The 23,178-nt window shown below is 41.3% G+C and overlaps 1 protein-coding gene and 1 long non-coding RNA gene across 12 annotated transcripts in view; one reads left to right on the top strand and one right to left on the bottom strand.

Moving 5' to 3' along the window:
* LOC138765979 (uncharacterized) overlaps positions 1–8,391 on the top strand; it is a 110,049-nt gene extending 101,658 nt beyond the window's left edge. The window contains exon 3 of the long non-coding RNA XR_011358656.1: positions 8,033–8,391. This is a non-coding gene — a long non-coding RNA (uncharacterized lncRNA). The remainder of the gene's footprint in view (positions 1–8,032) is intronic.
* The window catches only part of MBNL3 (muscleblind like splicing regulator 3), a 127,146-nt gene that overhangs the window by 63,413 nt on the left and 40,555 nt on the right, over positions 1–23,178 (bottom strand). For 7 of the 11 annotated variants that reach the window (XM_069943208.1, XM_069943207.1, XM_069943202.1 and 4 more), the window contains exon 2: positions 8,080–9,007. The exons of 2 other annotated variants lie outside the window; for them this stretch is intronic. In XM_069943208.1, the coding sequence (XP_069799309.1) occupies positions 8,080–8,253 (174 nt within the window). In that variant the 5' untranslated portion in view covers positions 8,254–9,007. Of the gene's footprint in view, positions 1–8,079; positions 9,008–9,138; positions 9,155–9,190; positions 9,210–23,178 lie in introns of those variants that run through there. 2 more of the 11 variants (XM_069943205.1, XM_069943206.1) reach the window with 2 other exon arrangements.

Genomic DNA, 23,178 nt, shown 5'->3' with positions numbered 1-23,178 from the left:
AGGCCGAATATAAGTTGGTAACTAAGAGGTTAAACAGTGGGGTTACATCTATCACAGTCGGCCGTTGTTCCTATCTATAAGTTATTGGTAAAGCCTTAAGTAAACACATCTGCCTTTTCACTGGAAATATTTGAGCTTGTGCAGATCTCGATTCTCAAGGATGGAACCTCTGTTCTTGTCAGCTATGTTTTGCAATCAAATCGCTGGCAGGACACCATGTTTGCTTATACAATAAGGGGATTATTCTTGTATGGCACTGCTTGTGTACTATCAGTGGTTTAGGGAAAGGTGTTATTGGTACCTATTATATATAATAAAAATTACTTGTATTTTCATGAACTAAGCCCATTTTTTTCTTTTATTGTATTCAAAGGTGTTATAGGCGCACAAACTCTTCATTGACTATATTTTTGGGGTCATTGGCCCAGATTTATCAAGCTTCCTGAAATCCACATTGTTAGGTTTTCCCCTACAGCAACCAATCACAGCTCAGGGTTTTTTTCAACAGAGGTTGTTGAGATTTAAAACCTAAGCTATGATTGGTTGCAGTGGTGTCCAATAGACAAAAATGGGGTCTAAGAGGCTCTTAGAAGCTGCACCCAGCCTGGCGGTGTATAATGATATTAATTCTGTAGCCTGATTCTCTAACACAAAGAAAAAGCAAGGGGTATACAACTAAAATGGTTACAATGTGGTGATTGTCCTGTATCCCAGTTTGAGAGACAGGAAAAGTTTATAATAATGGATTGCTTTTAACACTCAGGCTAGATTTATCCCTGCAATATTTTTCTGTATCTTTTTTTCAGTTGTTTCTGTTCTGCTCCATTATAGGAGCTAGGGGTCTTACTTCTCTAAATTTGCTGTTCAGAGCCTGTTGTTAGGCTCAGTCTGTCTCTAGTAAAAGAGACTCTAAGGGGCCTATTCCACGGGAGCGATAATCGGACGATTCGGACGATTATCGCTCGGTGGAATAGAGGAAACGATCAGCCAATGATCGTGTCATGGGCTGATCGTTTATTTAGGGCCAGGCCTAAAATCATCGGTCCCCCACTGCGCATCGCTACGGTGGAATAGCGGTGCGTGGCGGGCGACTGACGATTTGAGAAGCGCAGCATACATTACCTGTTCGGGCTTCTCCTGCGCTCTGTCTTCCTCCCCGGGTCCCGCTCGCAGCATCAGCAGCTCCAGAGCGGCCTGACTGAGCAGTCAGACCGCTCAGCCAATCAAGGCCAAGACCGCCGCGGCCAGTGATTGGCTGAGCGGTCTGACAGCTCAGTCAGGCCGCACCGAAGCTGATGCTATGCCGCGGCACCTGGGGAGGAAGACGGAGCACAGGAGAAGCCCGGACAGGTAATGTATTGCTGCAAGGACATCGGTAACGATGTCCCTGCAGCCCTCACTTAACGATCATCGGTCGGCCATGGAATAGCAGATCGGGGCTCGTTTACATCGTTGCTCGGCCCGTGGAATAGGGCCCTAAGACAGATTGTAGGTGTGGAGAAATGCTTAGATTAGACTGCATCTGTCTCCTCATACAGTCGGTGCCTTAGCTCCAAGCTGCAGGATTTCCATAGCGACAAGTCAGCTTCATATCTAAACTCATACATGTGCTGTTATTTGTCAGTATTAGAGATAAGCAAACTTACAGCAAGTTCGGACAAACCTGATCACTCGGCCATTAAATCCCACAGCCTGAAAAAGATGGATGCATCCCTAGGTCTGCCTAGAAAACTAGATACTAAAGATGAGCGTCCAAAACTAGATGAGTCAAGGTTTTTTACAACTTTTGCAAAAAGTTCAGTTCGATAACTTACCCGGTCCAACATGGCACCCGCACAACTTAATACACATAGAAAACAAACCAAAGGGTATGGTCATTTGTCCGTGCCCCCCCCCCCCCCGGTGTCCTCCTACAGGTCTACGGCGTGTCCTCTGGTGTCAATATCGGGCTGTTGCGCTGTCTCAGTCAGTGATTGGCTGAGCGTCTGTCACTGAGAAGAGAGTGACAGCCCGCTGAGCCAGTCCCTGAGTAATTAAGATGAACAGCGCCGCACATTTTCTTCAAAGTTCGGAAGACCTTGCCAAACCAAACTTTTAAAAGTTTACTCATCTCTAATAAATACACAAAAGTCCAACAATGTTAGTGATTGCCAATATATATTCCACTCAAGGTGTATGTGTCCTTTATCCGGGATCTTTGTATCCTGTATCTACATACAAAATGACAAATGCTTGAAAAAGAGGACATATCCTCAAAACGTTGCGTGGTACACGCATTACTGGCATGCGGCATGCAGTGGACAAACAGAATTCTATTCAGAACACTTAAAGAGTCACTGTCGTATTTTTTTTTTTTTGCAGAAATCAATAGTCCAGGCGATTTTAAGAAACTTTGTAATTGGGTTTATTAGCCAAATCTGCCATTATCTGCATGTAAAAAGCCTTTTCCCAGGTCCCCCCCTCCTTCCTCTTTTTCATCCACTCTGAAAAATCTGAAAATTGTGACTTGTTGCAGGAGTCGTACCCTGTCTGTTCTAGGGAGAGGGGAGGGGGGAGGAGGAAGGAGGGAGTTAGCCGGCAGCAGAAAGCAGATAACAGAGGATTACAGGCACGGAGCTGGGTGACAGCTGTAATCCGAGCTCAGACAGGTCACTGGTGATGGTCAGAACAGATAACGGGTGAGGGATTTGTAGATTAACTCTTTGTTGTCCTGTTTTGGTCTTTTCTTTAGCTCTTTCCATAGGAGAACAATGAAGACAGGGGGGAGAGCTTCAAACTGATTTTTCATGATAAAAATGCATTTTTCGGATAATAAACCCAATTACAAAGTTTCTTAAAATCGCCTGGACTATTGATTTCTGCAAAAAAAATTTTTACGACAGTGACACTTTAAAGCAAGTCTTTACCACACTAACCAGTCACAGCACGGTTTTATATCCTAACAAGAATGAAACCTGAGCTGTGATTGGTTGCTGTGGGAGACAACAGACTGTATGGAACCAGGCAGCTTGATAAATCTGGGCCGTAGACTTTTTATATAATTTCCTTTTTCTATAAAATGGAATTGTGTCCAGATTCCAGCTGTCTTAGATGTAATACCCTAGTTGACACATTGCAAAAGACTAAGAATTGTATGGGAGTTAAGAATTATTGGTTGGGAGTGTTGGCATGGATCCATCATAAACTCAATAATACCTCCTGATCCTACCATTAATGTGTTGGGACATATTGTTTGATGCTCTTTTAGGTGATAAAAGTACTGCGATTGCCAGACTTGTTTTATTGGTCAGACTTCTTGTTAGAAGACGGATGTCTTTTCAACCATTGACTTTTATGGCCTGGATTAATTTGCCGCACAATTATGAATGTTAGATCCATCAGTAGTCATTATAGGCTCTTCTTTGTTATAAATTTTACCCCCGGTGCTATCTTGCTTTCTAGCTTTGGTGCATAGTCTCATGGCGTCCACCATTTAGGAGCATGTGTCATTTATCTCCAGTAATGTACTGGCTGCTCAAAATATTTTACCTTCATGTACTAATGTGCTTTATTTAACATAAAGGACATTAGGCAGAAATGGTTTACGAACCCCATTCTTTGTATATTTAATACCTCTCTCTAGAGGACCCTGCACTTTTGTACATTATAGATAGGATGCCCCCTGTGTTTGTGACTAAGGACAACTGCTATGGCATCCATTCATATCCTAGGAGAGAGAATGATCACTGATATAGGAGTAATTGACAGCTATGGACTGAAGCATATGCCAGGTTGAGAAAACACACCTGCATGGGGGCTTCTATGAGGAACCAGAATGGGAATCATTAAATAAGTCAATAAAAAAACACGAGGGGACATTTATCAAGGGTGTTGTGCCTGTTTTTGGTGCATACATGGTTGTTATGCCCATTTTTTGGACCAAGTTCTATTTATGAACCAGTATTCGACGGGCGAATATTTTTTAGATGCAAATTTTTAAAATCTGCTTGTTTTGAGTATTCACCCAAAAATTTGCATTAATTTTGCATTTGTGCCCAATTTATCATTTGTGCAATTTAAAAAAATTAAAATGCACAAACAGATACAGTCTATGTCTGGGCAGTAGCAAGTAATTTTTTTTCTGTGCAATTTTTTGGGGATTATCCAGCAAATATTCTGGGCTTAATTGTATACACTACTTTATAAATTTTTGGTAAATTAGTCTTATTTGGCTGAGTTAAAAAACGAATCGCACATTATAGACTCAATAGTAAATGTTTCTATAATGCTTAATTGACATTTTTCAAAAAACAACATATTGCAAGGCTAGATTGTCTCTTTATTAGACATTTGAGACATTGACAGCTACAGGAGCCATGCAAACATGTTGAAGGGAACTTTTGAGTGGAAACTTAACAGCAGCTTGGCCCTGGGTTTTAATCCTGCACAGGTTTGACTTTTCTGCTGTCTCTAGCTGTCCCAACGACTGGGCACCATGACAATACAGAAACAACTTGTAACCTCTGCAGTTTTTATAGCACGCAATAGGCATGTAGAGGTGCTACCATCTCTATTGGACCTGGTGATCACTTGATTGCCGGGTGATTCACAGCATGGCAAGGCTGTTGGGTCTTAGCAGATCCAGATCAGCACTGCCAGTGAATAATTAGCCAATAGGAAAAAGTTTTTTCTTACCATCCACAGGGCATCTATAGGAGTTATAGTTACAGGAAAACTACAAATTATTACATGAATAATAAAATGTGGATGTCCCCCAGGGGCCGCATGGGGGGGACATATGTTTTTTGCATAATTTCTTAACAAACAGAGTAAAAACAATTACAAATAAAACAATTTAAATTTTAAAATAAATTAATCTACAACAGATACAAAAGAATAAAATCACATTGCCTACACTAACAATAACCATGGCTATAGTTGTCAATCATTATACAGATTATTGCACCTTTAAGAAAAACCAAAAACTTTTTTTTCCAGATAATAACACCCCCCCCCCCCCCCCCCAATTAAATTATATGATAAAATAGCATTTCCATAAAATAGTTGGTGGCCCAAGAAATAAAAATGTTAGGGCCATTAAAGGGGTTATCCAGTGCTACAAAAACATGGCTACTTTCTTTCGGAGACAACATGACTCTTGTCTCCAGGTTAGGTGCGGTTTGCAATTAAGTTCCATTCACTTCAATGGACCTGAGCAGCAAAACCCCTCCCAAGCTGGAGACAAGAGTGGGGCTGTCTCTGGAAGAAAGTGGCCATGTTTTTGTAGTGCTGGATAACCCCTTTAAGTAACTATGTTCACAAAAAAAAGTCTGGTCATTGAGGATGAGAACAATCTGGTAACTAAGGGGTTAAAAATGTACTTTACATAGAGCCACATGACAAAGTAATAACAGATCTCGAGCTCTTTCAGCTTAGTCTTAATTAAACGTATGCAACCTTTTTGTTATATAGCATTGCAACTAATGTACCAGTAGAGAGATGGAAGCATTTGTGTATGTATATATATATATATATATATATATATATATCTCTATATATCTATATATATATATATATATATATATATATATCTCTATATATCTATATATATATATATATATATATATCTCTATATATCTATCTATATATATATCTATATCTATCTATCTATCTATCTATCTATCTATCTATATATATATATATATACACATACACTGTATCAGAGTAATGCACAGGCCCCCAACATTGTGTTCCTCATTCCTTATAGTAAACATAATATATAATTTATATCTTATTTGCTCTCTTTAATTTCCAGGCAACGTCTTTCCATTTCCAAGTATTTCATTAATATGACAAAGCATTGTTCTATTGTTCCCATTGTTAGTGTGTTTTTTCCCTTTTACATCTTGTCATCTGCTTCTCCTTATACAGCACGAGGCCTTCGGTTCTCTATGTGTCCCCCCCCATTTAGTATTAGTTAATAAAAAGCGATGAAGCATGAAGCCTCGTGTACTTAGGGCAATGTGCAGGAATCTGGTGGAACATAAAGGCTGTAGTACTGTGCTGTAGGTTCTTTATATGTCTCCTGGCCATTCCTCTGGATGGCATCATATTACAGGGATATTGCACAATAGCTACAATAGGGGAAAGGGACTGTAATATGGCTTCTAATAGAGCACGTGTAGATTCATATGAAATCTAACATAAAACCTCCATATACCTTCAAATAAAATGAGATATACACAAAAGGTAAAGCAAAACCTCACAGCTATCTATAGACTGTATAAAGTTGTAACATGCATGTTTAAACTACTTTTAAATAGTTTTTTGAAAAAAATCCAGAAACTGATGCAAGCCTTATATAGTAACTCCATTATTTAAATAAATCTATAAATAAAGCCCTCTGAATCCATCTTCTTCCACTTGGCAATGATTCCTTATGCAATATGAATTTTATTTGTAGCTGAAGGTAAATTAACAGTAAGGGCATGCGCTAACATTTGGTTGCCACATGTGCATAACAAGCGTTAACCAATGGCAGCAAAATCGTACAGTCACTGGCCACCTCATGTAGGTCTGGTTTTATCTGCATGCGTTAGGATGGGGCTGCTGAACATATCAGAGTTTAGTGTTCAGAAACGTTCGGTGGCCCATAGAGAATAAATAGACAGCAGGCACAGTGCGCTCTCTATTCATTCCGGGGACAATTGGCATTGGTGTGAGTCCCAACTAGGGATGGTCCGAACCGAGTTCGGTTCGGGTTCGTACGAACCCGAACTCTCGGTAATGATTCCCGCTGTCTGCCCGCTATGTGGAGAGGGTGGATACGGCGGGAGGACCGCCTGGAAAACTGGGATACAGCCATAGCCATAGGCTGTATCCCAGTTTTCCAGGCAGTCCTCCCACTGTATCCACCCACTCCACGAAGTGGCAAGACAGAGGGAATCTGATGCCGAGCGTATGGGTTCATACGAACCTGAACCTCGGCAGTTTCAGACCATCCCTAGTCCCAACAGTTGGACCACCCCACTGGTCAGCTTTTTATTCCCTATTCTATAGATAGGGGATAGCAAGTTGACGTGAGAATTCCCCTTTAATTTGAGATTAATAAGACCACTTAATGGGGTACTGGATATGGTGGGGATAGATTTGTTTTAATATAATAAAGCACACTTACCTCCCTGGCTTCTGCACTGCCAGTATCTTACCACTCCGCCCCGCTTTGCGACCGCTTCCGGCTCCTGTAGCCCTGCTCTGTCGCTGAGGGCTTGCAGGGCCTCACAGCGGGACATAACAGTAAGATACCAGTAGTGATGCTGGAGCCAGGGAGGTAAGTGTTTTTTTTTTTATTTCAGATATTCTCGGATATTATCGGAAATTGACAGATAAGCATAAAACAACTTACTGGTAAAGCCAACACATACATTTTATTTAATACGTTAAGAAGTAAACTGGCAAAGCTTACACATTATGATATAGCTAGTGCGGGATGTGAGGGGCGGGGCATGACAATGATTCATTTTATATTTGCATGTCACGTCCCGCCCAGGCAGATCCTACACTTAGCATATTACAGTGTATCAGTTTTGCTTGAAGTGTTCCTTTAAATGTGGGAAAAAGACAATAACTACATGAAGTTCCTTTAATTAGACATTAGAGATGAGTGCAACTAGGAGCATGGTCGAGTTCATCCCGGAAGTCTAGGAATTTGATTACTGATTGCTGAAGAATTTGGATGCTGCCTTAGGCATGCCCCCCTCCTGGAAAACATGGCTACAGCCTGAAGCTATGCTACTACTACAGGATCATAGCAAGAAAAGGTGGCCATCTGTTATCATTATCAATAGACAGCCGCCTTCCCCTGATATAGGACTGCACATATTTCCCTAGTGGAAACATAGACTATGGCTGTCTCCGTGTTTTCCAGGACTCCCTAGGGCTGCATCCAACTTATTCAGCCACCTATAATCAAATGCCAAGACTTCCGGGTTCAGACGAACTCGAGCATGCTGAACATGAGTTGGGCTCATGTCTATATTACATGTATTTCTAGGACAATAGCTGGACATGAAGATGAAAAGGATCAAAGGTTTCTCCTACCTTCAATGAATCAAAGCAGGCAATAACTCTCCCATTTTCCACATGGCAACTCCGTGACGGATGTGCAAACTTGCACTCTGCATCAGACCTTGAACAAGTGCCTCTCTGGAATTCACGACATACTTCCAGCGTCAGCCATTTTGTGTCACGCACCAAGGAGACGTTCATGGCCATATTAAAAGACAGGATGCCCGGGCCTAAGCAAACACCTCCGTCGTACTACAATCGTCCTCTTCTTATCACAAGGGGATGGGGGAAAGTGGAATTCAAGTTTAAATGAATAAAAGAACTATTTTATCACTTTGGTTAAAAAAAATTGTCAGCACTTAAGGTTTATTTTCTTCTTTTTTCTTTTTCTTTTTTTTTTTCTTAAAGTCAATTTGTATCTGTTTTAGAGACACAAATAAAACATAAAAATCCAACCATAAAATAGAAGTTTTATCCGATAAATTGAAAATAAAAATAAATCTAACTAGAGGCCAGCTCTTTAAAAGTGCAAATGTCAAAGTCTGAACGTGTCGGCTTTATGCCACTTCTGGACTTGCAGGTGGGGGGAAGGGTTAAGTAGCCTATGCAAACGGTAAAAACAATTCTGTGCTCTCAACTTAATGGTTGTGGTTATGGTGGTGAGGCCGCTTTAGCGATTGGCAAAATTTCAGTTATTCTTTAAAACGATGGTAAGGATGGGCACAGGCGTGATGCGTAATGAAAATTTTATATTTATCTATATATATATTTTTTTTTGAGTGCTGAAATTTGGAAATTAATGCCGTATGGATTTGGCCTGCAAGCAACGGCAAATAAAAAATAGAAAGAAAAAAAAAAACACAAAAAAAGGAAAAAAACAAAAAAGAGGAAAAGAGGGAGGCAGCACTAGACAGAAATCCAAGCAGCGTTAGCTTCGGAAAAAAAGGCACGTTTCAGCAACCTGCAAAAAAGAAGAGGAAACGAAACATACAATCAGAAAAAAAAATGGCAGCAGCTTAAAGTATTATCACAAGCATAGCATATAAAACACAGGGAAAGACTTAGCTTCAGGAAAACCTCCAAGATACTGACACTACGGCAAAGTGCAGTCAGCCATTGTAGACTGAAACAGGGAATTTCCTACCCGAATCTGCGCATGGTGGAGAAAGGGAGGATCCAATGACATTGTCTGTAGCTCAGAGGTCTGGGCTGCCGCCCAATAGCAGCGTTCAGCTCGTAGTAGTCTATTTGGCAGTAGATGGGTTTTATTACGAGAATGCCTGGTGTCTGACATGTGCTTTGGGTTGTTTTTCTACAGATTGATTAAAATAAATGACTGAATCCAAAAAGGAGCGATATCCTGCTATAAATGGAAGACGGGCAAAGGCTAAGACAATACAGAAGTGTTGCCTGAGCAAAGTCTAGTTTTCAGCTGGTGGCTGAGTGCCACAGGATGGGGAAACCAGACAAGCGCACGGCAGCGCTGGACAGACTTTAACCCCATTTCATCCAGTAGAGGAATTCATGGGGCTCCTATTCACACTGCTGGATAGAAACAAAGAAAATAAGGATAAAGAAGGGGGAGTTCTATCCTTCGGGCCAATGCTTATTTACCAGTTATAGACTATCAAACAACTACCAGCTAAATCTGCCTGATATCCGACCACTTACCAAATTTATTCTTTCATGCAATTTTGGGCTGGGTTCACACTACGTATATTTCAGTCAGTATTGTGGTCCTCATATTGCAACCAAAACCAGGAGTGGATTAAAAACACAGAAAGGATCTGTTCACACAATGTTGAAATTGAGTGGATGGTCGCCATATAACAGTAAAGAACTGCCATTATTTCAATACAACAGCCGCTGTTTTAAAATAACAGCAAATATTTGCCATTAAATGGCGGCCATCCACTCAATTTCAACATTGTGTGAACAGATCCTTTCTGTGTTTTTAATCCACTCCTGGTTTTGCTTGCAATATGAGGACCACAATACTGACAAATATATGTAGTGTGAACCCAGCCTAAATCTTTTCTTTTTTAGCCAGTCATCGGTCATAACCCAACATGTCTTTTCCCTAATGCATATGTCTGTGCATCTGACCAAGGAAACAGTAAGGCTCCTATTACATAGGACGATTATTGTGCGGAAAATATCGTTTGAATGTAGACAATAATCGTCCTGTGTAATTGTAAATGTAAATGTCGTTGATCGTTGATTCAGAGTTGACCCTAAATCAGCGTTAATCGTTCATTAATCGTTTGCTGTAATTCCACATTCGTTCACCAATCGTTCAGTGTAATTCCAAATCGTTCCTTCTTTTGCTGGGATCAGATGGAGTAAACAGTACTTACCCTTTCCCTTTACCTATCCCTGGAGCCATTCCTGGGATGAACATATCACCGCCCGAAGCCATGCACACGCGCTGCAGAGATGAGTCCGATGCCCATAGAGCATGGGTCTCCAAACTGTGGCCCTCCAGCTTATTTCCCATCATGCGCCTGGACAGCCAAATCCAAAGCTTTAGCTGTCTGGGCATGATGGGAGTTGTGGTTTTGCAACAGCTGGAGGGACGCAGTTCGGAGACCCATGCCATAGAGAATGACGGCTCCATTCATTCTCTATAGGCATCGGACTCATCTCAGGTAATTTGCATACAACGTGCACACGGCTTCGGGTGCTGATATCTTCATCCCGGGATCGGCTCCAGGAGCGGGACTCGCCGGAAAGGGTAAGTATCCAGGGGCTGGACTGGGGGGGGTCGGGTGGGCTCGGTGCCCGTGTCCGCAGTGACAGGTTCCCTTTAAAGAGCTGAGCTGCAGTACCAGATACGACCTCTGCATAGGTGCACTTTTTCTAATAAATAACATGCGCATGCATTACTAACTGTAGATGTCCAACCCCAAGAAACAACATGATATTCATTCATGAAATACACAGATGCTTGTTGATTTGACGAGGAGCCATAAAAAGTTTTTTATGGACCAGACCCTGGTCAGGGTCTCAATGGACCCAAATATTTTTAACAGTATGAGAACCAGTGGAACAGTGCTTAATATTAAGAAAAAAACATGAATGACTAATATATCATGGGGATTGTTTATTATAATGGGGCTTTCATGATCAGGAGTTTTCAGCTCAGGATATAAACAACAATGTTTCCATTCACTTGTAGAAAGTAGAGTTCTTGAAGATGGTGATGATTTACAAAGCATATCAGAAAGCTATGGGACACACTGAATATGCATTACACACTGAATGTGCATCATAAGCACACACCCTTAGGGCCCATTCACACTTCAGATTTGGACTCCAAGCCAAATTCCTCCTGCTATGTCTTTGAATGGGAGGGCTCGCATGCCTCCACTCTCCATTCAAAGAATTGACATGTCAATTCTTTTAGCGGAGAGGCGCGGAGAGCGGAGGCGCATTAGTCACGACCCAGAGCTGTGTGGGCTGTTGCTGCTGGAGAGGATGATGGCAGAGGGATGCTGAGTGTCCCTCCAGTGCCCTGTGATCCTCAGTGTCTCTCCAGTGCCCTGTGTCCCCCTGCCATCATCCTCTCCAGCAGCCACAGCCCGCACAGCTCTGGGAGTCTGGTCGTGACATCACCATGTTATCAAGGAAGTGAAGCCTTGATGCAGTAGTAAGTGCAGGGAAAAAAGTTCTTTATCTGCATTTCCCATAATAAAAGTATATTAGGGATTTGTATAACTTTTGGGGAGCAACACAATACTGCAATAAAAATTTTGCCGGACTTCTCCTTTAAGTAAATCCCTGGCTGTGTGCTCACACATTCCTCTCAGCAGAGCTGCATTTCAGAATAATATTCTTATAAGGAAAAGCAGAAGTTGCCAAGGCCCGTCACAACTTAACTAATATATCCCCAAGACTCCCCGGTGCCAAGCGGGCTGGCAAAAGATTGTCGAGATCTCTGGCAGAGAATGTGGTTTCACATACTTTGCTTGTTGTTTGAGAGTGATGTGTTTTATGCAAGGTTACACAATTCTGCTCAGCATATTCATGGGCTCTTGGCACCGGCTGCACCAATGTGTCAGAGGGAAGCTGCACTTGAGTTAACACTGTGAGTCCTAAGAGCACTGGAGAAAAGTTTCAAGTTCACTGTGCTTGTCTCAATCATCAGACGCCACAGCGGAAAAATACAGCTATCATAAATGTGTAATGTGTTCTGGCTTCTCTGACACTGTGGTCTGTACGGAACAGGAACTTAAAGCCCCACGTCTAAGAAGCAAGGTAAACCGCGCCATTTTGGGGTGTGTCGCCTTCAGCACGACAGACAACACAGCGGGCATTTCAGACTATGATAATCCTAACATATGACATGTGCAACAAGTCACGCCTTTAAAACACAACTCATTGTTCTCTATATCACACATCCCTGCATGCCTAGCAGCTGGTATAAAATGCTGGCACTTGTAGTTCCACAGCCATTCCCGGAATACATTGTTCTTAATTCTAACATAATTCCAGAGCCAGACTTGTGTCATCTTTATCAGTGAATTAGAAGCTTCATGTTCTTGAAGTTTTGCAATAATTAACTATTGATTCCACTATAAGAATTCAGAGGCTGATGTTTTCAATTCTAATGGTAATTTTAGGAGAAGTTTTTTAAGCTTTACTAGAAATGGAAAAAAGACGGAGGACAGCACCTTGTGTGATATTCCTGGTAAAAGACATTGGACTCTCACTTTGGAGCCCCTTGGGCTTTTTGCTTATTGCTCCAATTCGTTTCCCTCAATTTGTTTTGTGAAGTTTGTGAATATTCGCGAATCACAAACAAACACATTTTTAATAAAGCAGGCAGACTAAGGTAGATACAATTGTGTGACTATTACAGAGCAACAGCTGTTGCTGTGACAGTGTAAAAATTGGAATATATATATATATATATATATATATATATATTTTTTTTTTTTTTTAATGTCAATCAGCCTGTCAATCATTCAATTTCCGCCATGGACAGTAGTGGATGTTGGTGGCTCAGCAGCGTAATATCAATTTTCTCCCAGGACAGCAGTGGACATTGGTAAATGAGCACCCAATTAGGTATTAAGATGGACACTGTGTTCACTGTGACTTCCAATAATGCACACCCAGCACCCAGTGACTTCCTAAAATGCACACCCAGCACCCAGTGACTTGTTATAATGAACAACAGTCACCCAGTTACTTGGTATACTGGACAATGGCTTCACTGCTTCCACAGAAAACCACCCTCCTCTCTGTCCCTATGTCTCTGTATTTCTCTCCCTGCTCTGACTGCCTGCTGCAACCTACTCTCCACTATACACAGCCGACTGGCCGCCTCCAGGAAGCCAGTCAGCTTATATGGAGATTGAAGGGGGGGGGGTGCTGACATCACAGTGGTGTTTGCAGCTGATTGGACAGGCACTAGGGATTATAGATAATCCCTTGCTCCCGCTGAAAGACAGTTCTGTAAGCCAATATGTGTGGCCGCCATTGAGTCTGGCAAATTTGCGAGTTGATACGAAGCAAATTTAATGCCCGATTTACTGTGAATCGGAATTCGACAGATTCCCTTTGCTCATCTCTAGGTATTAGTCTCCTAGAAGCGGTTGCTAGCTTGAAGGGTCAGCTGTATATATTGGGATTTAATGCTGACTAATTCCAATAGGAAAAACTACTATGGCTGTCAGAACGCTTTATGGCAGTTAATTTACTTAGAACAATACGACAATGTATGTATATATAGGCACATACAAAATATATAGCTTGCATTACACCATTCTTAGACTTGGCACTGACTGTACTCAGTTAAGAGAAGATGGGATTTACAGAACACCTGGGTAAATATAATCTCATTCTACTGCAATGCTTGGAATGGAGCTCCCACACATTACAAGGATTTGCCACATAAGGACATCTTCTCATTTCCAAACATTTTACTAAGATATGGGTTTATAATAGGCATACCTAACACACAGGACATCCTAGAACATTAAAACATTCACTGATATATATATATATATATATATATATATATATGTACAACTATAACACATAAAATATCTCCTATAAGATATATGCATCAATATCATGACTGCAAGTGAAAATGGAAAAGGGGTGATAACTGCATTAAGAAGAGAGAAGAGGCAGGGGCAGACATTTAGCAAGGTGGTACTCTCATACACTTTATAATGAATACAAAGCCTGATGAAATTTTCTGACGTACCTATAGGGATTTGTAAGTCATAGGTCTTATAATCGGTTTGCCGCTACTATTTCTCCTACTACTAGGCAGCAGTGCTCCCTTTTACTATGCAAAGGTAGTATGGTGTCTAATAATATATAGACTTATGTGTTTCTAGTGCTAGTGGCACCCTGTCACATTTTAAGGTCAGCTCTTACGATACTTGGTGGTGGATTGCATTTCTCTATACTTGACTTCTGTATGATGCACATAGGATTCTAATGCTGGATAAAATGACAATAACTGATGAATGAGCTGGAAGGACCATGATTGGTGACTGATAAATGACTATCCATATTGTCATCCTTGTCTGGATCTGAAATTAGTGTCAGGTGAGTAACTGCATAAGCCCAAAATTACTGGAGACAAGTCCGCAGGATTCATATGACCCATTCAAAAGGATAGGAGGCAGGTATTCTCTGCAACCAGATTCCCATGACTGGAACAGGCCATATATACAGACATCAAGTTACAGGTGAAAGAACAATGCCTAATAATATTAATACTCTTAAGGGCCCATTCACACTGCGTAAAACAAGCGAAAATTCCATGCGGAATCCCCGACACAGACTCCGCTCTGAATTCTGCCTGCTTCAGTGTCTTAATATTATGCATAGGGCACCTCCGCTCTCAATGTCAATTTTCTTAAGCGGAGGTGCCCTGTACATAACATTGAGACACGGTGGCAGGAGAAATTCAGAGTGGAGTCCACGATGGGGATTCTGCTCGGAATTTTCGCTTGTTTTCCGCAGTGTGAACGGAACCTTAGCCTGCAAATGTTCCTTGTAAATAGTGAAATCTGAGTAATTGTCAAAAAATGTTAATTCAAGTAGAAGCAAAATCTGAGAGGTCCTATCTATCTATCTAGAAGGTAAAGAGTCCACAGCACACCAGCTCAGGTGGTAAAAAGGTGTAGTTTATTCAAAAAAAATGGTGAACAGATGCAACGTTTCGATAGCCTCATGCTATCTTTCTCAAGCATGCTTGAGAAAGATAGCGGGAGGCTATCGAAACGTTGCATCTGTCTGTTGCACCTTTTTTACCACCTGAGCTGGTGTGCTGTGGACTCTTTGCCTTCTACTTGTGGAATTCCTTGCCTGGGGACCTAATTCCTATAGCACCCGCCACATTGGATTCGGAAGTGCCGCTTATTTCTACTACAGCATCTATCTATCTATCTATCTATCTATCTATCTATCTATCTACTATAAAAATAAGGAGCAGCACTCCAAAGACAATCTGTGGTGCCAGCGGTAAATCCAGACTAATTCATCTAATCCATCTAATTCGTAAAAAAAACAAACCACATACACATCATACACAATGATACATCCCAATACAGCCTTTGCAGTGGCACATATAAGCATGACGTATGACTCCATGAGATGCCGATGAGAAATGCCATATTGATCCCTAGGGAGGACTACCTTCACAATACAGCATATAATTAGGTATGTAAAAGTTTTTAGTTTTGTCTTGCCAAAAAAAACATGTATGTGAAATTGACACAAGATGCACAAGATGAATCCATAATACCTGGTATGCATAAGAACTGACATGAAGGGAACACGATGGTCAGTTCCATTACTTTAGGAATGATGAGCTGGTGACCACCATATTCCACTGATGTGAGTTTATTGAAATGACCAGAACAGTTTCTTAGTTAGAAGATGGTGTAAAACAGCACCCTAGATCTCAGCTTTCAGGACTCCTGTGGTGATGACACAGTACAGTAATCTAATGTGCAATCATGGAAGCATTTTGGTAATAAAAATAAAATGTTGCACACAGAAGACAAAGTATGGAACAAGCAGTTTCCACGTGCACAGCAAGTTGTCATCTCCAAGGCTTGAGGAGGAAACATCTGCTTTGCAGACTTTTAAAGTGAGAATTCGCTTGTTTTTAAGTCAAAAACCGCAGAAGCTTAACTGATAAAATAACTTAATAATGACTCCCAATACATCCAACTATGCACCGGCACTACTGGAGGTACCATACTGCTCTGTATTTCCTTATGGATTGCTGTTGGGCTCCGAACTCATATACTAGAATTTGGTGAGGACCTCAAAGTGTGGGCACCCCCCAATCATACATTTACCACCTGGTCCTGTGTATAGATCATAAATATTCTTAATGGGAAAATCCCTTTAAGGGTGCCTTCACATCTACCGGATCCACAGCGGATCTCACTTCTGCGGATTCGTAGCGAGAACCGCTGCGGATCCGGTATCAATTCACCCCTATGATAGCATTCTAGATAATTCTAGCGAATCTTCTTTTTTTTTTTTTTGGCCCAAATGCAATAGGTGCTAGCTTAATTTGCTCAGATGAAATTTTCCTTTAAGGCTGGGTTCACACAGTGTTTTTGTAATCCGTGTTTTTCATATGTTTTATGCAACAAAAAAAAAAAGGGGGGGGGGTGAAAAGCGGATGAAAAAGCAGATGCATTTGTGTGCATCCGTTTTTCCATTGAAAAAAAACAAACGGCTCAAAACGCATATTTTTTTTTAGGATTTAGTGTTTTTAGTTTTTTTTTTTTTTTTTTTTTAACAATGGAAGTCAATGAAAAAACAGAGCAAAAGGGATGCACACAAATGCATCTGCTTTTCATCCTTTTTTTTTTGCATAAAATGGATGAAGGAAAAAAAAAAAAAAACGCAGTGTGAACCCAACCTAAGAAGCACTTATAAAAATAGTCAGTTGCTATGTGCAGTGTACCCAGGTGGTGTATGGCCCTACTATTTGCACAGTGGTATCACCCTATATTTCCTTTGTCCCAAAGAAAATGTAAGGGATCCTCCCATGCTTATCTTACCCAAGATCCTCTATAGAATAAAGTATGAAACGCTAGCGAAAACATTTCATATATAAATACATTTAATGGATAGTGCAACAACTGGATGTACAACACAAAGGAGAGGGTTAGACAAAAGAAATAGAATTGACTAGAAGAATGGGTGGATTCTATAGGTTAAAAAAAGGGGAATTTTCAGTAAATCCGAAACCATTCCTATATGTGTGAATGTGCTAATCTTCCAAGCCGTTCCACCTATTATGCTATAAAACGCCATGATATCCACACTCCAAAATGAATGGAGCTTCTGAAACAAGTCAGTGCAAGCTGTAGTAGGTGGGGTGCCTGGCACTTCATGTAGGATGAATAAATCTACCATTAGACAGAGTGCTGATCCTTTCTTACAAGGCACTTTGAAAATCACGCACCATTCACTCTGCTTACATTGGAAACAAATGGATCTGTCTACGGATCCTATTTATTACTGTGAGAAAGGAACCGATGTAGAATATACTCATATTTTCATTGGTTTGCATTCATTTAAGTGTATTCAAGTTGTACAAAATTGTGGATTATTTGAAAAAAAAAAAATATATATATACACTGTAAAGGTCAAGAGACATGAGGATTGACAGTCGGTGTAGAAAAATGGATCAGATTTTCCATTCATTGCGCGTTATGATAATATAGCGAGGATAATGTAGCTTCTGCATTTATTTGGGATGGTGGGGGGTGATGGAAAACAGATTTTCTTTTTATGATAACTAGTAAGATGCCTCCTGCTGTATTTGAAGATACATACATTGTACACTTAAAGGGGTACTCCAGGCCAGCTGTATAATCCGTATCTGGCCGGAAGGGGTGAAAATAGAAGGCGCCAGTGACTTATCTCCCTGGTTCCAGCGCCGGCTCCCGGGTCGCACCGCCCCGTTCTCCCGCCCTGCAGCCACTTCCTGGACTGAGCTGCGGCTTGAGACGTGCCTTCCTAAGGCAGCTCAGCCATTCAGGGGCCGAGACGGGACTCCGCTAAGACCACTGCTGAGCCACAGCTCAGTCCAGGAAGCGGCCGTGGGACGGGAGTACGGGGCGGTGCGATCTGGGAGCCGGCGCTGGAACCGGGGAGGTAAGTCACTGGAGCCTTCTATTTCCATCCCTCCCCAGCCAGATACGGATTATACAGGTGGCCCGGAGTACCCCTTTAAGTGAAAAGTTTTCCAGTGTATAAAACGACTGGGCGTATAAGACCGCCTGCCAACTTTTTGCGGTTGAAATATAGAGTTTGGGATATACGCGCTGTATAAAGGTATGTGCACACCAGGGGCGTAACTAGAAATGGCTGGGCCCCATAGCAAACTTTTGATTGGGCCCCCCCCGACTGACCACTAAACGGTCAAGTGAAGTCATAACTACATAACTGCTAGCTCTGGTCAGGAGTGCTTGCAGTTAAAGGGACATTTGCAAAACCCAGGAGACCAGCAAGGCCACCCGGTGCTGCAAATGATGACGGCTCAGGGGGCCCAGTGTATTGCAGGAGCAGGCCATGGGGCCCTCTGATGCGGCGGGCCCCATAGCAGCCGCTATGGCTGCTATAGTGGTAGTTATGCCCCTGGTGCACACTATGGAATCCTGGTGGATCATCCGTCTGCCAGCGTCAGCAAGTGGGGGTTAGCCTCGGAATCCGCGGCGGGTGGTCCGCTGGGATTCCGTCATGTGGACATGCCCTAAGACTACTCCTCTTCCAATCCACAACTAATAAAAATTAATAAAAAACATGAGACCGCAGCGAGATCTGAGAGGCAGAGAAGGAGGTACAGTAAAACCGTTAGGATATATGGGCGGGCCAGTCGGGTGAAAGAGGGTTTTTTTGGGGGGCAAAGCACCCCATTACCATATTTTGAGCTACTCTCACCGTATGCAGTGACTGTAGATTCTCCAGTCCGGTTCCAAAGTTTTTCAGCACCCGCCAAGACAACACCCGGTGTATAAGATGACCCCTGACTTTAAAGATTTACCTGGGTTAAAAAGTAGTCTTAAACACAGGAAAGTACAGTACATGCCTACAAACAGCAAAGACAACTGAAGAGCAACACTGAATACTAAGTCTTGTCTACTCCATGTAAATAACTCGCAGAATCCTTTATGATTTCTGCACCTGGGGCACTAGTGAGAAGAGATCTGCACTCACAGCTACAAGATGGTCATTCCCGAAGGTTATTCTTGGCCTCATTGTAAATAATTCTTTAGGTGTCCTTCAGATTCTTTAATGAATAACTTTTTTTTGTGCACCATGTTTGCAAGGCAGTGCCCTAGAAAGTTTTGTTACATCCAACCCTTAAACCCCTGGGAAGATGAAAATACAGTTGTGACATGGCTGTAAAAACTTGACTTTATGTCAAAGTTTCATCAAGGTGGATTTTGTGCTACTGTTTTTTTGTGGTCTTATCATGCTGCAAGTTGCATCGTAAGCACATCGACAATCATTAGATGCAATGTCAGAATTCAACTTTGAGATCTTCATGTCACGCAACCAATGTTGCTATGTAGCTTCTCCTCGTTGGTTCTAGCAGTCAGTGGGGTCTGAACGCCTAGATGGATGAAAACTTTGACATGTCTCTAGGACATGGGAGAACAAGAGTACAACAAAAAGTGCAAAAAAAGTCTCAAGCTTTTATTGTATACCCAAGTACACAGCAGCAATGTTTCGATCTAAGCAGTCTATGTCAAGCATACATACAAAGACTGCTTAGGTTGAAACGTTACTGCTATGTACTTGGTTATATAATGAAAGCCTGAGACATCCGCATTTGGGATTGCCGGTAAGCTAGTATGCATCTGTACCTCTACCTGCCTCATGGACTACTTTTTACGGAGATGTTGGACCCTACTTCTCTTTGGTCTCAAGGACATGTCAAAAGTTTTTTTTTTAAAGTGATATTGCTCATGTAAATGTTTTGGGTCCTCCATAGTTAAATTGGCCATACACATAGGATAGCTTTTCAGCAGAAAGCCACCTCTAATCGATTATTGCTCTGTTTAATAGAGACAACGATCAGCCAATGAAACAATCATCGGCTGATGACTGGTTTAGGTTTGGATCTAAAATCTTCTAAGTGTAATAGCAATGCACAGCCAATGGCTGACTATTTCCTTAACACCTGATACCTTACCTCTTGCCGCTCCCGGTCTTGTCTCCTGGGCTCTGCAGCTTCCTGGTCCCAGCGGCTGCAGCGTCTGGGTGGCCGGGAAGCTGCGGTGCACAGGAGAGAAGACCGGGAGCGGGGAGAGGTAAGGTATCAGGTGTTTGGGCAAGGGCAGATTGGCGGCCCGTGTAATAGGACTCTAACAATCTGGTCATACATATTCATACTTGTCTGAGTGTGTATGTGTTCTGAATGGGGAAAAGGGAGAAAACATGGTCACTCTGGTTTTGTCCCAAAGAACATAGGAATTAGGCGGTTGAAATCAAACAAACCCTTCTCTCCCCAAATATCACCCATTGAAAGAACATCAATACACCACTATTTTAAAGGTGAGTTTTTGTAGACTCTCTTCTTTCTTGCTAATAGATGTAGATTTTAAATTCTGTTAACCCTAGAATCCCCTTATATACCTGATAATGCCCTTAAAGTTTAGTATTTAGTGTTTACTATTGGGGGCAGTTAATGATAAAACCATACAGCCCATTTAACTGGAGTCTATTTATATTTTCGCTATGCATTTTCTCAGACTGTACAGACAAGCCAGACTCGGCTGACATTTTGACTAGACATATCAGATTAAAAAAAGAAACAAATGCAGGAGCACGGCTCACATATGGTAGCCACTGTGTCCACTTTTCCTCTGAAATCATTATGATAATTATCTGAGACATGTAATTGTTTCTTAGACATACTACAGCCCATGCCGCAAGTACTGCATGCAATTTATTTCCATTTAATTCACAATAATAGCATTATAGTTTCCGCCTTTCATCTTCCTGCTCCCATAGGAGGCTAAATGCCTATACAATGCATAATTCAGTTACAGTATGCAGTGGTAGGGCCGGGATCTTTATGGACCTTACTAGATGTAGGGATGGCTGTTGCTTTTCCCAGTGTATTGATGGTTCAGCATATAAGAATGGGGGCTGCTGTCCTACAATTTTATTGGTTAGTATATAGAAATTCCTTGCTTATTTCTTCATTCTTTATTCCCAAAATGGCCATTTTACACTTTGAAAAAAAATTATAAAAATATAGCTTATTTTTTTTTTCAACTTTAGTAGTAAAACAGCTAGAGATTAGCCCAACTTAAGCATGCTCGAGTCCGATCACTCAGCATCTGAATACCAATGGCTGAAGAAGTTGGATGCGCCCTAGGGAGTCCGGAAAAACATGGATACAGTCATAGCCTGTATCCATGTTTTCCAGGACTCCCTATGGCTGCATCCCACTTCTTTAGCCACTGGTATTCAGATGCTGAGTAATCGGACTCGAGCATGCTCAAGTTGTACTCATCTGTAAAAACAGCCATTAGTTCAAACATCCAATTATTTTTTTCATCCTTAAAATTAGGTGCATGGACTGTTCTTTCGGCCCTATCTTAACACTTATTTTGGGCCATTTTCAAACAAAAGAAGTTTTTCTTTTTCGCCTATGACTTTTTCTATAATCCAGAAATATGGTTAAAACAGCCTAAAAACAACGGCGCACAAAAAAGTGAAACTTTCTCAAAAAATGGAAATCTTAATTTACTTTGAAGGGGTTGTTCCCTTTGGACAATGACCTATTTATTAGAAGGGTCCACTGAGGATAACTTGATCATAAGGAGTTCAACTGTTGTGATCCCTTGTAATCAGCTGAGTCTTTGGTAAACACAGTGCCTCTACAGGGGAAATTAGGTATTACATGTTTTTTTTTTTTGATTCAATATAAAATTGTCTTTGCAATGCAACCTTTGGCCCTCCAGCTGTTGCAAAACTACAATTTCCACCATGCCTGTCTTGCAACAGCTGAAGGGCCAATGGTTCCCCATCCATGCCCTATAGTCTCTCTCCAATGCTGTCAATGGGTGAAAATCCTCCTTAATTGACCCTGCCAACTCTCTGTACGCTCAGATTTAATAATAGGATGTATGAAAGCGTTGTTTCTAAACTAGTTACCACCTGTAATATAAAATTAGAGTTATCTGAGAAGAAATTCAGGTAGTCTGGAGATTCCCTTTGGTAAGAAGTCATTTAAGGTTACTTTCTCATGAATATTCTAGGAGCACATTGCTTACTAGGCAAAACTCAGATAGCTTTGGGTGGTGACTAGTAACTAGTGAAAGTGAAGATGCTGAATCTGCATGGATTTGTGTAGATTCTATGGTAATCATGTTCAGACTTTCCATGTTCCTTACACCTTTCCCGGTGCGTCTTGCACCTCAGTACATCTTCTTTGTACTCCGAGTAAATACGTTTCTTTGTATCGTACATATCAACTGCAATCAAGCTCAGGCCAGAGACGTGGACATGGGTAATGTTAAATGTGCTGGCACTAGGACAATACCAGACAAAAAGCACTAAAAGCTCAGAGAAAAAAGACTGAGAGCTAAATAGTGCAATCTGAGACCAGTAACATTAGATTAGATGCGATAATACCGAGAACATTGCGGGATCAGCATGGATGTCTCCAAAATGGACACATCTGATATCTACAGTGATTTATCATGCTGAAGCCTGGGCTGAAAGAGGACAATTACGGTTTTCACTCGTTGTAGATGTTATTTACTGTACGTAGCCTAAATAGTATAGATTAAATTATTAATGTAAATGCTCTGTGGGTCACCATGATATCTATGTGTGATTTATAAGGTCTGATACAATGAGATGGATAGCTAAAAATACTGCATGGGAGAGTCACGAGGGAGAGGTTTTTTTTTCCCCCCAACGGTAAACTTTTAAAATACTACATTTTCAATTATTTTAACTTAGTTGTGTTTTTGTCACTTGGGGTGTATTTTTTCTGAACATAAACATTTTTGCATATTTTACATTCTTCATTTAAAATCCTTGAATCGAATGATTTCTTTTATAGCCAAATTTAGAATTTTGCCATTTCACTGATATAGGGCCCGTTCACAC

This window comes from Dendropsophus ebraccatus, chromosome 10, assembly GCF_027789765.1.
Source record: "Dendropsophus ebraccatus isolate aDenEbr1 chromosome 10, aDenEbr1.pat, whole genome shotgun sequence".
NCBI classification, from domain to species: domain Eukaryota; kingdom Metazoa; phylum Chordata; class Amphibia; order Anura; family Hylidae; genus Dendropsophus; species Dendropsophus ebraccatus.
This window is presented reverse-complemented; position numbering and strand designations above follow the sequence as displayed.